At 32.8% G+C, this 16099-nt stretch overlaps 1 protein-coding gene across 1 annotated transcript in view; it reads right to left on the reverse strand.

Moving 5' to 3' along the window:
- Positions 1-16099, reverse strand: part of LOC113518819 (NADP-dependent malic enzyme) — a 30239-nt gene that overhangs the window by 5951 nt on the left and 8189 nt on the right. Inside the window, exons 3-10 of the mRNA XM_026903818.3 lie at positions 14694-14852; positions 11213-11394; positions 9447-9627; positions 8507-8635; positions 4486-4668; positions 2279-2501; positions 1344-1486; positions 377-547 (exon numbers count right to left, since the gene is read on the reverse strand). Coding sequence (XP_026759619.2) covers positions 377-547; positions 1344-1486; positions 2279-2501; positions 4486-4668; positions 8507-8635; positions 9447-9627; positions 11213-11394; positions 14694-14852 — 1371 coding nt within the window. The remainder of the gene's footprint in view (positions 1-376; positions 548-1343; positions 1487-2278; positions 2502-4485; positions 4669-8506; positions 8636-9446; positions 9628-11212; positions 11395-14693; positions 14853-16099) is intronic.

Below are 16099 nucleotides of genomic sequence, written 5' to 3' on the forward strand. Positions count from 1 at the left end.
ATGTAGGCATGTTTAATGTATGATAATGGAATGGTAACCCTGCCTGCGCTAACGATATACGCTGGCGAGGCACCAGTGAGGGATGACAAATAAAAATGAAAGAGCAAGTCAGTTAGCCCATCGTGTCAAATACACCTGGAATTCAGCACGATGGTTTTCAGGGGGGACCACGTGGAGGTCGATTTACCCGGGTATATTGCTAGCAATAAGACTGGCGGTCCACATTACTAACAATCCCTCCCCCTCCTCCTAAATGTAGACATGTGTGACTCGATATTATATTACGTTCACCACAACGGTAACAGTCGACCAATGCCTCTGGGAATTCCATCAAAGATTACAACTGTGAACATATCTATTAAAAAATATTACGTACTCTTGCGGCAGTCAAGAACATAGTCTCCGGTATGTGGTGGGTAGCGGTGGCAATGACACCAAGTGCGACTCCGGGGAAAATGTACGAATTATTGCCCTGCCCCGTATGGTACTCCTTGCCGTTGTATTGTACTGGTGGGAACGGTGAGCCAGACGCGAATACGCAACGACCCTGAAATGAAGTATGAATATAAATTTAATTACAATTTAACAACTATAATCTCTGTACTCTTCGCACTATAGCATGATGTCGATGAGAGATTATTACTAACATAATAACTAATGGAGTCAACAAAACATGCTGAGAAAGTATTGATTATAATAATTATTAGAATGATTTAACTCTATAAATCTCACACAATAAAACTAACTCTGTAATAAAAAAATGCCAAAATATCAACTGTCGCACGCACATGCAATGCAACGTAGACCCTATGTGCATCCAATACTACAAATATATGTATAGAATAAAAAAAATGGCACATCGTACTTATATAAAAATGTAACACATCACTAACAGATTTCTATGATTTTTCTTTTTAATCTAAAGATTAACTTCCGTGTTGGACTACATCGAAGTAAAATTTTTGTGAAATAAAATTTTAAAATAATCAAGTAATATATATTGTTGACTGCCATGGAGTCATATCTACTCGTATGTTTATACGTGCAGTACAGTAAGAAAATAGTTTTGTTTATTAAAAGTTTTAATAATTGTCAATTTAACACTGCACGTAATGGGTTAATGTGTCGGTACGCCATTTCTAATTTAATTTAATTTGTTTGTATTTAATATATAAGTTAATATTTATTTATTATTAACTGTCAGTTACATATCAGATGCGAGTCAGTTGCAAGTCAGTTGTAAATCAATCGAAATATACCTCACTACCAACCTCGTCGTATTAGTGTTTTTCGCAACAATTACCACTTCCCATAAGATGTGTACAGCTTAAAATTAAACAAACCTCCGTATGGTCGTACGCGTCTTGAGCGGTGCACTCGGCTTTGCTTGTCGGATTAGAGAGAGCAAAAATGACCGGTCGCTCTGTATTCTGCGCCATTTGACGCAATACGTTGGGTGTGAAAGCACCACCCACGGTGGAGCAACCTAAAATCAAAATTTTAAATACAATTAAAAAAATTTGTGGTTGCTCTACAAAATTGTAGTGCAAATTACCGAGTACTATGATTCAAGATCTTCAAGTGACAAGCGTATTGCCTCTAGTATTACAAACGGGAACTCATTATATTCAAGCGGGCAGTGTGCGTGTTTAGCATCTTCGTTGTAATAAAATAACCCTTAGTTATAAAAACATCAAACATCTAAAAAAGTTATTGTAGCCATTAAAATGTTTGCATTTTTCATGACTGCCTGCACCTCTGCCTTGAGAAGGTAGGCGTTGACAGCCACGACACAGTTATTTTTAACTAATGTGGCTGTTATCGTACACTACCCTACTTTTGTAATTTTTTATAGTTCCAATAAATACATTTAATTTCATTTTTATTTATTTATTTATTCAGCACTAATTATTAAAATAGGTTTGTAGAATGTTTTAATTTTTATTAATAAAAAAAAGATAATCTTTACCAAAAATACAACATTTCTGTTAATAAAATGCATTATATTGTATGTATTCATCTCGGAATTTCTACCTTATTACGAGTACCAAGAACATTATTTACAAACTAAAATTTAATTCCTTTTGATTAGTTTGTTTATTTATACTTTTGCACGCATTAAAATATGTCCATAGGGAGGACTTAATGCCTAATGGCATTCTCTAGTACAGTAAGAGTAAATGGCGGTGCATATATTATATTTTTAAGTTATCGTATGTATCACTAATTTGAAAATACTTCTTTATTTAATTCTAAAACTACAATAAACCCTACTCACCAATGAGACAGCTCGGCTTTATTTTAGCGACGCACTTTTCAAAATCTTTCTCCGGCTCGATATCCTTGCCGAAATTCTGGGCGTGTTCAGGCACACCGCCCTCACGACGCGTCGACAGCAGTCCGTCTACGTCGAACATGTATACGCGATCGCGAGCCTGCCTCACGGAGAGACCTTCGGCGACCATAGCCGCGACTGTTAGATTGGCAATGCCGTTGGAGGCCTGAGGAAAACAAATTCAACATTCCGTTAATGGCTTTCATTTTTAGCGCTTGGTGATATTTAAAATTCATATTTACAAGTGAGAACACTTGTACTTCCACACGTTTTTATTTAACCATGTTACATACATCGTTAAAAAAACCATTATATAAATAAAAACCAGTATTATAAAATCCGGTTTCTGCGTATCAAGGCGTGTATTAAAATCGAAAAATAAATGACTATCAAATTCTTATTTAAATTTGGTATTATATTAACTAGTTGAAATGGACTTTATCTGCTGGTTTTATATTTATGTAACTTGTAATAGCAAACAATCTAACCGCCTAGCTGTTAAAAAGTGGTAACCATCGCCTATAAACATTAATATCAAAGATACCCTCAGACTCACATGGTATCCCATATGCATTCCTCAGGACTGTAACTACTAATGAACTGTCACTTTTCTCATATTGGGTTTGCTGGAAGAAATCTCTATTGGAGATAAGCTCGCCCTTGTGCACTATTATGTTTGTTTTTACATTTCAATAATTTTTTGTGTACAATAAACAATAAAGAAAGAAAGAAATATTATGCCTCCATGCCCTGCGAATTTACTGTCACATCCTATCTTTCAAACAGAAATATAGCTGTGCAAGCATAGCTGCTAGTGATCGAACAGAGAACATTTTGTACAAAAGCAGACAACTTTTGTACAAAATATCACTCTGGTATGAATAAAACCAGTCAAGTACGAGATGAATCCACACACATGAGGGCTTCTCCATATATAAAATAATTTGTAAATAGATAACCCACCAACAGCAGATATAGCTTATTGCGGAAAATCTTAGACATAAATTCTTAATCTACTTATTATTCAGATAATCTTATTGTTATTGTTAATGATTTATTAAATATTATAATAGTGCATGTGGTGTTCGCCTATAAAAGACTTTTACATTAGGCAAAATTATTTTTTGTGTTATTAAGTTGCATGTAAAATGTAAAAGTTGTATGTGAACCTTATTAAATAAAAAAATAGATTTTTATTTTATTTTTATATAAAAAAATATTAGAAGATAATGTGATTAATTGACTTTATGTACAAATATGTATGTATGTATGTATATACTTTGGCTATAAACGAAGCACCAGCTGAATCTAATAGTGCGCATAAAAACAGATGACCATTAAAAGATCATATTTTATTAGCATACAAAAATAACAAATAAATATATAAATAACGGGTAAACAACTGGCAAGCGACTAGGATAAATCAACCATTGATGCCAAGTGGCTTAAAGAAAGCGCATTACAGTGGTATGTAGTAAACAAATCAAACATTTGATATAGCTTATTATAAAAATCTATGATATTTGGACAATAAATTAAGTGCAACGTGAAATATACCATATTTCAAATTAAAATAGATTATAGCAATTTGAAGCTGATCATTTACTCGTATTAAATTCTAACCTAACTTAGTCAAAATTAGTCATCCATGGCTAATAGACCATACAGTATTTTAGTCATCCGATAATTATAAATAGATATTGTTTTGATACATCCATAAATAAACACGAGTAGAATGCAATCAAAATCATTAGCACATTTTTAAGGGAATGTTCTAATAAACAAGCTAAGCATTCCTTTCCAAAAAACAAGACAAAAAACTTGAACCTCTCCTATTAACACAGCGCGTTCCACTATCCAATTAATATATGTTAAGATAATTCTGTTGCTTTGGAAAAATATTTCATTTTAAATATAGAAAAAAGATGCTGAATATGTCTATTTCAACCTGTTGTTATCATAATACGTAAAAAATCCCGTGTAGCTACGCTCAATCATACTAATTTTCGAAACCGCTCAACCAATTTTAAAGCCAGTAAAGCAAAGTTTTAGTATTCTGCCACTTGAAAGATAGAATAGTTTTTATACCAATAAGTGATCAGCAAATGTAAATCACATGTATATCATAATAGTATACTCGTATTACTTACAGATCCAGCGCCAAGGAACAGATATATGTTCTCACTGAGCTTCCTCTTGGTGACCCTGACGGCAGCCATCAGTCCTGCGACGGCCACACTGGCAGTGCCTTGGATGTCGTCGTTGAATGTGCAGTACTTGTTGCGATACTTATTCAAGAGGCGACCAGCGTTCCCCAAAGCGAAGTCCTCAAACTATAATTAAAAAGAAATTTCATTTTAGCACGGCACGATATCGTACGATTTTAATATCAATATCAAGATGAAGTAAACAAAATTGCATAAACAAAAAAGCAATTTTGTAAAGACGCTTTTAATTTTTTTTTACAAGTCGGGTAAATTTTTTAATTTTGTATTTAGTGCAATGTTCTCATGTTTGTAATTTATAGGTACTTCAAGCGTCACTAGAGCCTATAGCCACCGAATCGTTAGTTAAATCAGTAAAAAAAAGCACTCAATGCAATGGAACAATTGACAATTTGATTGTTTGACTAATAGGAATACAAGTAAAACTGCTGAATGATAAAACTACACACTATTTTCCACTCCATTAATTCTTGTAATGGGCTACATACAGATAAAAGATTTATATGACATTGAAGTAAATTGAATGTAGAGGAAACGACAAAACTGACATTTAAATGTAACAAAATTAATCAATTCATCCGTCTATCGTTTTTGCTGCTGTTTAATCAAATTACTCAAGTAATCAGTATGAAAGATAATTTAACCGTGAACCTGGTCGAAGGATGGGCAACAGCGTCCCTCTTAAAACATCACTATTACCAAATCATAACTGTGGTTGCCAACCCGCCTGTCAAGCGTAGCAACTACTGGTACAATCTTCCTCATATGGGGGAGGCCTATGTTCGGCAATGAACAGTTAACAACTTTTATACCGTTTATGAATGAACCTTAATTATTGAAACCCCTGGTTAGAGAATTATTCAGACTGATAGACATCAGTCTAAAATAAAGAAGGTCTATTATAAATTATTTTTATAATAAAATATAAAATAATCTACACTTTTTATTCCAACAAAATGTTTTGGTGATTTTATCATTTTCGCATTAGATAAGTAATGTGTCTTTAAATTTTCATATGAAACCCAGTGCCGCCTAATACAAAATAATGAAATATTCCATAAAACCTGTATACAATGACATGGTAAGATCACAAAAAGCACGTCCGTTAACTTAGCAAATTAGTGACAACTTCTTTTTATAATTTTGATTACATTCCTTTCTTTGTATTTCTCTATATTTCTATTTTTTTATGTCTATCTATGTCTACTGTTATTTGTGTGCTATGTTGAAAATAAACTATGTATTTTAAAAGGTATCTATCTATAGATATCTATAGATACAGTATAAAATAAATATTGTGTGTTATAACACACAATATTTATTTTATACTGTCATCAACGCATCAAGTAGGCTAAACCACTAACAAAAATAAAATTACCAATACCCCATTAATTAAAATCGGTCAAATCTAAAAAACTACACTATGCAACAGGTTTTTACATACATTATTACATCTGTAAAACATCAAAAACCCTTTCTTTCGCAGTCGGTTAAAAAACAAAGGGCACGAGCTCCGTGGTATGAACTATTAAATAGCATTGATTCTATATATATGTAGGTATAACAGCTGCCAAGACCAGCTGTATTTACACGATATATTTATATCTTTGTATAATGCTATATTGACACTTATGTTGTTATCCTATAATCTAACTCTTGAACACACAGACGCCGCCGTTGATATGATTACATAAATACGTAATACACTTATCTACACTGATGTTATACAAAAGGTGAAATTTGTTTGTATGTGGAAGTATTTTAATGTAATAACTACCGGTTTAACTTACGTGTAATTAGATCGAGAAAGCTCGACTAGTTTCGGGATCAATTCATGATCCTTAATCATGAGCGACTGTCATGCAAGCACGAGCCTGAGTATGTGGGAGTAATATAGGAAATTGGTGAATCGTGAATACAAGACAAAAACAGATAACCGAATATGACTTTCTATTAAACATTTTTTGAAGAAATAATATCTATTTTTTACCCGCGACTTCCGTCTGCCTGACTAGAATATTGATTGACCTTATTAAAAATAGATTTCAATCCCAAATACTCCATATATGTCAAATATTAGACTGGTTGAGCGAGTAGAGCACCGAGAGGTGAATAAAAAACAAACAAACTCAATTTCATAAATATTGATAAGAATGACTTAGGGAACTAGTCGACTTACTTCAGTCACTTTACATTTGTCACACTGCATTGATAACCGGCGAAAGACAGGCTACTCATGAATAATTTATTGCCAAATCGTTACGGTACGATTCTTAGAATAATTTAAAAGGCCATAGCAAAACATCCATTATATTTTGATAAATATGCCGAAAGAACCAAAATGTTACATACATATATGTTACATCAATATACATACAAAATATAAAAGATTTTTTATTAACAAATTTTTGTTGTCATGGAAAGAACATGACAACAAAAAATGAACACACTAAATCGATCCATCTATAATTGGCATATCTTGTAGTAAAACATTACATTAAATTATTCAGTTCTACAAAAAAATGTATATAAATAAACAGAAACGGCAAGACCTATTAAAATTTAGTAACAAAAATAATTATCAATGACTACGGGCAATTATTTGTTTTTATTAGCCTAAAGTATAAATACTATAATTATGAATAAAATTGGTTTACGAAACATTTATAGTATAAACAGTGCTTAATATTATTCCAATTAATTTTAGCATACCTACCTATCTATAAAAAAGTAAACATTATATGTATTGATCATGACCTTAGTCTGTTCACACGTACCGAGTACCGGGTTATCGACCGACGCGTAGTGTATCATAACTTTCATACATTACCGAGAAGTCAAGGTGATTGCCTATAAATTATCAATCACTGTGCATAGCGCCGCGCCTTGACTCCGCGATCGATTTTATATTGATAAAAATAATTGTATTACATAAAAAAAATCATTGAATGTAAATGGGACGACCGAAGAAATGGTAGATGGACTGTGTAAAAGATAATATGCATAAAAGAGTGAGTCCAGAAATGACAGTTGACAGAGATTTGTGGCAGATGAAGACATATTGCGCCGACCGCAAATAAATGAGAAAAGGCAAAGGTAATGATAATGATGATGAACAGCACGATTGTTTCATAGAGGTAAGATGCACTTTGCATTATTAACAGGCAAATGATAGGACTAAGACAATAAAACTAATTTATTTCCAAAGTACGGCAGAAACAACACCAATATTTCCTACTGATATAAAACTTGTCAAAAATGAAGATAGAAAGCAATTATTATGCAATTTGCTACTATCATAAACTGATTGCTATATATTGCGGGAGAGGAAATCTGCAAGAATATAATCGCAGACGACTGCGAAGTGTATTCTCGTGAAAACTCGGCAGCTAAAGTATGTAAAAAGGCAATTTTATTAGTTTACATAGGTCATTTTTTTTTTATTCAATCCGTACATTTCAGTCATTAGTGACTAAACTAAGCGCTCGGATTCTTTAAGATTTCAAATACAAGTTGTTTGCTCTTATCCTTTCATTGAAGAAAATAAAAAAAAATCACGACTAATCGTACCAAAAATCAAAAGTCATTAAGCGATAAATGACCATAATAATCAACATTAGATAAGTTATCATAATAGCACAATAGATGTCAATATACTTGAATTTCCTAGCAATAAGATTATGAGTTACTTTATCTAACATGTTAAAGAGTGATTGTTAAGATTTATCATTTTATCGATCGACTATATCATGCCAATATCAACATCAATATCTAATTAATACAAGTTAAAGTAAATAACTATATATCGAATTAGTTTCAATTAAAAAATTAAAAGATTTATAGTCATTTTTAGATAAAAAATCATAAAAAATAGAGTGCACGTGTACAAATAAATACCAGGCATATGTAAGGTCATATAGATATATATAAACTAAGAATAACTTACTTGTAGCAGTGTATTTTGGCCATATCTTTGCACACAGGCTTCCATGAACTCGTCAATAAATTCATCGTACTCCTTTCCTCGCACGCGTTTCTGCCGCAAACCAATGTATAATGGGTCCTCCAATAGGTCCTGTAAAATAGTTCATATAACGTTACAACAGGATACAATTTGGAATGTAAGATTCTACAGCAATTGTGACATATTAATAATACACTGACACTGACCTAGTGTTGACAGGATAAACTAAATTGTGTACGGGTGACAAAGGCATATTGAATTACATAACAAACATTATTACAGTCTATTCACCTTGGGAAATAGCTAGAAGTGAGAGTTTTGTTCTGGTAATTAAAACTTTTAAATATTAATTACTTTTAAATATTATTTTTTCTGATACATTCATATCATATCACTAATATGTATATACAATATACATAGATAGCTTCATATCAATATAAAAAATTATCTGATATGTGATCGACTTAATGACGTAACATTTCCGAATGTCGCTGTGCGTCATACATGTCTGATGCGTCTACATTTGTTATCACAATCAGGTATTTGCAAAAAAAGTTTAAAAGACTGATTAGAGATACCTACAGCATTAAACCAGTAAACAATGTAATATGGTCATAAGATTAGTTCGATAAATAAAATACTCTATGCTATCCAGCTTCAAACTGAGCAGCAATGAGGCATTGTTAAAGATAGGTAAATATTGTAAAATAGATATACCTATGTTTTGATATTTCCGAAAACTTTCCTATTTTTAAATAACGAATATGATAATTATGATAAAAGGCCTTATAGTATACGTATTCGTTAGCAACAATAAAGGTCATTCACCCTTGTGATTTGAATCGCAGCTCTCAGCAATTCTACTATTATAATGTTAACCTTCAAACCAAAATATGCCATGAAATACTATAAATAAGTTAACCTGGTTGTCAGTGCCAACATCCAACGTTATGGGCAGACACTGGTGCGGTTTTATCCCGGCAAGTGCGGTGTACAGTGACAGCTTGCCGACCGGTATGCCCATACCGTAGGCGCCCAGATCTCCCAGGCCCAAGATACGCTCGCCGTCCGTAAACACTATCGCTCGTACATCTGGTTCGGGCCTAAAATTGAAAATGATATTAATTTTAGATGTAGTACAATGTTATTTTATTGTCAGGTGGCAATTTTGATATTGCTTATTCTGTAGGCTATGATAACTGATTACTATCAGGTCAATGATTTGTGCTTGGAGTCACCTTGCATATTTTATGAAATATATGATAAGGAGCGATGTTTCAGAAGATTACATATGTAGTGTACCAATGTTTATATATTAATATATATTTTTCTATCAATTCCTTATATAAACTTCCTTCATTAATTGTAGGTATATAACCACATTATAATATTCTTTCTTTTCTAACTACTTTTATATTACTTCGTCACCTTAATATCAAGCAATTGTGGTATTATTATTTCATTTTAATGCTCATATATATATATACATATATATATATATATATATATATATATATATATATATATATATATATATATACAAAGCAAATTTAGATAACAGACATTAAATACAAAAAATAAATTAAAGATATTACTTGAATTACATAACAGTCCCTCTAGACGAGTGGCAAACGAAAAATAATAAAAAAGAACAAGAGACCCGACGTTATTGTAGCGTTATCTCTTTCGTACGGTGGCGTAAACATATTTACAAATATTCGATTGCCTCTTGTCTAGAGGACAGGTACATAAATGTTGATTCTGTACTTTACGTATAAACAGATAAGGATAATTTTATTAGGCTAATGTTTAAACTTAAGCGATTAGAGATAAGAATCGGTTGCATCTTATTTATGCCCTCAGCCTCCTGATCGTATCGTAATTTATATAATTAAAGAGTGTGTCCCACGAAAAAAAAAACACTTCAATTGCGACAAAACCAGTTATTTTGATTTAAAAAGTAAATTACTTGACCGAATTTTATAACATTTTTATAAAATCAATCTGTAAGTATATCCTATTATATATATAAAAAAAAAATCGGTTTAGACCTGACGGAGCTTTAGCTTCTTTTTGAATTTGGTTAAAAATTAAGACCATTCGATTACTGCTTGCGAAAATCACTTGTACTTATTTCAAATATAAATAATATTATTACTAATTAGATCAATACCTAATTCAAATACAAGACACCAGTTATGAATAATAATAAACAATTAAACTGAAAGTCACATAAGATTGTCAATTATTACACATATAGACATTGCACGAAGTCAGTGGATGCAGGTGGCTCGGGACTATTCCTTATGACAGTCTATAGAACTTATGTTCAGCAGTGGGCAGATAACATGATATGATAATGATGATGATAATGCTGATTATGCATATACAAGTGTATTTATAGTTTATTTTCTTTTATTCCCTGCTATACAACGCAAATAAACGTATACTCGTTCATTCATTATCAGAATTATTTAAATGCTCTCTCCTTCACAAAAGGTTTCTGTTCACAAGGCGAATATTATACTTTTATAACCCTGGCTAGGCGACGTAGGTTTTATTTCATGTTTTTCTACTTTAGGATGGCCTAGTTACTTTTTACAACATTCTCCGGATAAAAAGGATTGGTCACTTATTGCATTTATACACCGTTACTGGACGGAAATCAATTTGTTACTAAACACTTACCAATTCTTCAAAATATTAAAAATATGTCCTTTGTCGTTGATAGTGATGAAAAGACCCCTGGGTCTTCTGTAAATGAGACCGAATCTCTGGCAGGCCAATCCCACGGTCGGAGTGTATACAATGGGTAGATATTTCTCCACGTTCTCAGCAAGGAGTCGGAAGAACAACTTTTCATTTCTATCCTGCAATAGTTCAATGCCGCTACAAATAACATGCATGATTTCATTTTATAATATAATTAATATGATTTGAACACCTAGAAATCAGGAACTCAAGTTTATTAGTATGGCATACACCTACAACTACTTATCGATCAATAAATTTATCTCATTCTTCATTTTGTATTACTTTAACAAAAAACTCCAGCCAATTTAGAATAGTTCATTTCTTAAAGTGGTCAAACCAGTAATTTAAATCTAGACCTGTACGCCAAGCAACATGGCTACGCTATAAAAGTCATAAAAAAAGATGTTGTGTAACAAATTTTTTGCTCGGCTCAAAAATTGGACCTAGTACCTCAGCGTTTTCTGCCAATATATGAAGAGTTACTCACGTAGATAGAAAATTGAGTAGACCAACAAATTTGTTCTTAATACCAATCATTACATTAACGTTACACATTTACCAACGACCTTGCGTGTGTTAATATGTTATTACCTTAATGGACAGATACCAGCTTTAACCGGATCCATAACCATCATGCTATTAAACTTAAACCACTACAGATCCCCAAAGTAACAAGCGCCCAAAATTTTAAAAACAGTTATAAAAATACAACAGTTTGTTTACATGAAAACCACAAAATTTCTAAATAAACCAAATTGATGATCATTATAAAATACTTATCATTTATAAAAAGCATTTGTCACAATTTTAAAAGATGTCATTTACTACTACCAATCAGCAGTGATCAGATACGCTGACATTATTGAAAATAAAATGTATTTAACGACTTAACCAATTTTCGTGAAATCTGGCTAACACATAGTATTTAATTTTGGCTTAGAGGACACATACTAACTATTATCCCGCTTAAACAGTATATTCCCAAGAGAAAGAGCTAGTTATTTTACATTGCTTCATTTCATTATTACACGTAACTTTGTTGATAAATGAGAGAGGATTATAATTTTAATTACGGAAACAGTGCAAATACGAGGTCTGTCCGGAAAGTTCGTATAAAAGTGTTCTGGAATGCGAGAAAGAGGAGTGGGGAGGCCAGGTAAGCGCAGGACCCCTTCCTTATGTCCCTAACAATGCTTCAGTTCTGGTCTGACCGCCGTGCGGTGCGAACTGGCTTGTCACGCCATCTGTGAAGTTACCTCTTAACGAAACCCCGTCGGCATGGAGCCCGCTTCCGTTGAAGAGCAGCGCGTCGTAATCAAGTTTCTCTCGAAACTCGGCAAGAATGGCCGTGAAATTTTTGCCGATCTCAGAACAGTTTATGGGGATGATGCTGTGAAGGAACCAACCGTCCACAATGGCTAAAAAGATTCAGAGAGGGCCGAGAAAGCGTTCAAGATGACCCACGTTCAGGACGTCCTTCCACTTCACATTCCGACGAAAACGTGGAAAGAATTCGAACTTGTGTTAATGGGGACCGTCGTTTAACGGTCAGACAGGTGGCTGAAGAGCTTAATTTGGGCAAAACCGTGGTCCACGAAATTCTAAGAAACGAACTTCAAATGAAAAAAATTTGCGCCAAGATCGTTCCGTGAGTTTTTGAGTAAAAATTCCATTACGGTGACCGAACACCCCCTATTCGCCGGATTTGGCCCCGTGTGACTTCTTCTTGTTCCCAAAAACCAAATTGGTACGTCGGGGGCGGCATTTGGGGGACATAAATGAGATAAAAAAGCTACGACGGGGCAGCTGAGAAACCTACAACCAGAGGACTTTCAAGGAGCCTTCTCACAGTGGAAACGGCGTTGGCACAAGTGCATTATGTCACAGGGGGAGTACTTTGAAGGGGATAAAATTGATTTACCTGAATAATTGTAAAATAAAATTTTTAAAAAACTTTTATACGTACTTTCCGGACAAACCTCGTATAGCCACAGTGTTACCTTGAACTCGACTCGGCCAACAAATATAAATTTGTATTATAATTATCGTGCTTACCTTGCTCATATATTCTCTCTTATAAAAACGTCAAATGTCCAATAAACCTATTATTAGTATATTGAAGTGTTTCATCTCTTCCTTTCACGATACATTCTCAATTCGGAAAAGTAACAAAGCACTAATAGTTAAATTTAAATAGGTATATTTACGGAGACCTAACGTTTTAATTAATTATAGAGAATAACTACACATTATAAGGATATCCATACAAAAAGAGATAATAAATATTAAAAATTTGAATTTTTATTAATTTATGAATTACATTTATTCTGCTTCCATTGATAGGAATCTTTAGAAATCATTAGAATCAAGTCTCTTTCCCTGTATTTATTTGGAGTCGAGATAATGTTTTCTTCTTACAATTAACTCTATTTACAGACTTTTCTGGCCATGTCATCTTTTACACAGTCCATCGAATCAAATAATGCCATATAATTTAAGTTAATTTTATATAATTTTATAATTAAATTAAATGTAATTTAATTTTATATTTAATATAATTTTATTACTAAACAAAAACACAAATTTAAAGCTTGACAAAATTAGTACGCGACCAGCACAAGATTAATTAAAAACAAATCTTCAGAATCTATTCATAATTTTCGACAATCACATAGCATATGCATAAAAAAACAGAGTCGAATTCCGAACTTCCTTTTTTGAGCTCCGTTGAAAATATAATATTATGGCTCCTGTTACAGTCGTGAAAATAACGGGCTATTATAAATAATAGAATTTAATTCTCACTTACTAAATGTATTTGATTTGAGATAATATATCTACGTACATTTTTATATTTACATGAGAGGCAATTACGCAATAAAGATAATATTATATTATCTTTATATACACACTATAATAAAATCGCAAGGAGCGGAAAGTCGAAAACTAAAAGAAATCCAATTCAAATCAGTCATTTTTAGAGATGACGTCTAATCTGATACGTCATCACGGGAAAATGCAGTAACGGATTTCAAAGAAATTTTGTAGTCGCATACCTAGGTATTTATGTGTATATAGAGAATGAATTTCAGCTCTACCCTTCCAATGTGTAATCTTGTATAACATAGAAAACTTGGTTAATTGGTCATGATTGGATATAATCTTCTAGATGGTATTATGTGTGTGTCGTAGTATCAAATAATTACTTTTTTTTTTTTTGTTGAATTCCCAGAGACAAGAGATTCTGAAACATATCATTATTCTCTTTCGTATGCTTGATACCCTTATAATAGTAATAAAACTTATATACACAACAAACCATTTCAGAATGTTAGATTTTCCTTATCCGACCCCAACATTAACTAGTAATAAACATAATCATAAAATCAATGGTACCTTTGTCTTTTTTAGTCACCTGTAACTCGACGAGGTAGAGATATTTATTGAGGTTGTCCTCGTATCTGTCGATGGATATCCTGCAAATATCCAGCTGTTCCTCCTGACTTTTGAACTTGGCAGCTAAGAGGCCATGAATGCCGAGAGCTTGTCGTTCTTCCAATGTGAACGCTAGACCCTAAAAATACACAACTTATTTACCAAAGGAGACTTTTTTATGGATAATAATATAATGCCCACCTGCACAATCAGTATGCATTGACGAGCTGAAGTGAGGGATGACAGATGAGGACGAAAGCAGGTCCGTTGTCTATCGTGATGAATACATCCTTTTAACATTATAAATGCGGGAGTTTGTATGGACAGACAGATAGTTGTTACTCTGTCATGCTAAAACTACTGAACAGATTTGAATGAAATTAGGTACACAGCTACGTCCTAACTATGCACATAGGACATTTTGTGTATCTACTAGTTTATATAATAGAAAAAAGCCAACCATACTATTTCTGCCTACGACAAAAATGGATGGATTATTTTCAATGAATTAATGCATAATTGTAAAAAATAGGTTTATCAAAAGAGATTCTATATCAATCGTAAATATATAAAATTATAATAGATCTTGAACAATATCCTAGTATTTTTTTTTCTACTAAAAAACCCGTTAGCAATTACAAAATAACAAGGAAATATACAAATAAAGGAAAAGTAGTAGTTTTTCCTTACATTATTCTTATTTAACAATTACAAAATTTGAAAAACTTTATTCTTTGTAATAAATAATAATAATACAATAATTTAACATAAAAGTACAAATAGAAGAACACGTACGTACTTATAGTAAGTTTCATCATCATCTTAGCCATTATCCATCTAATGCCATAAGAAATGGTCCTGAGCCATCTGCATCCACCGACTTCCTGCAATGCGTTTGAGGTCGTCACTCCATCTAGTTAGAAGGGACGTCCTACACTGCGTTTTCCCGTACGGGATCGCCACTCAAGAACCTTTCTTCCATATCGGTTGTCGGTTCTTCGAGATATTGCTACGTCAGCTTGCTTAACCTTTGGACTATGTCGGTCACTTTGGTTCTTTTACAGATATCCTCATTTCGGATTCTGTCACACAACTAACAACAACGCAAGGAACTTCGAGTATAGCCCTCTCTATAGCTCGCTAAGTAATTTGAATCTTTTGCATACGAGCAACCGTGTAGGACCATGTTTCAATTCCATAGGTCATCACTAGCAAGACGCACTAGTTAAAGACTTACGATTTTATTATTATTAATCGAACTTTACTCAATACAAAATAATTTCTAATTTATCCCGTAAAGTTCGTCATCGATGATCGATAACAACAGATATTCATAACAATAATTTTTTTTACATACTATTATGATTTTATTATTATTAATCGAAC

This window comes from Galleria mellonella, unplaced genomic scaffold, assembly GCF_026898425.1.
Source record: "Galleria mellonella isolate WM207_F2 unplaced genomic scaffold, CSIRO_AGI_GalMel_v1 utg1914, whole genome shotgun sequence".
NCBI classification, from domain to species: domain Eukaryota; kingdom Metazoa; phylum Arthropoda; class Insecta; order Lepidoptera; family Pyralidae; genus Galleria; species Galleria mellonella.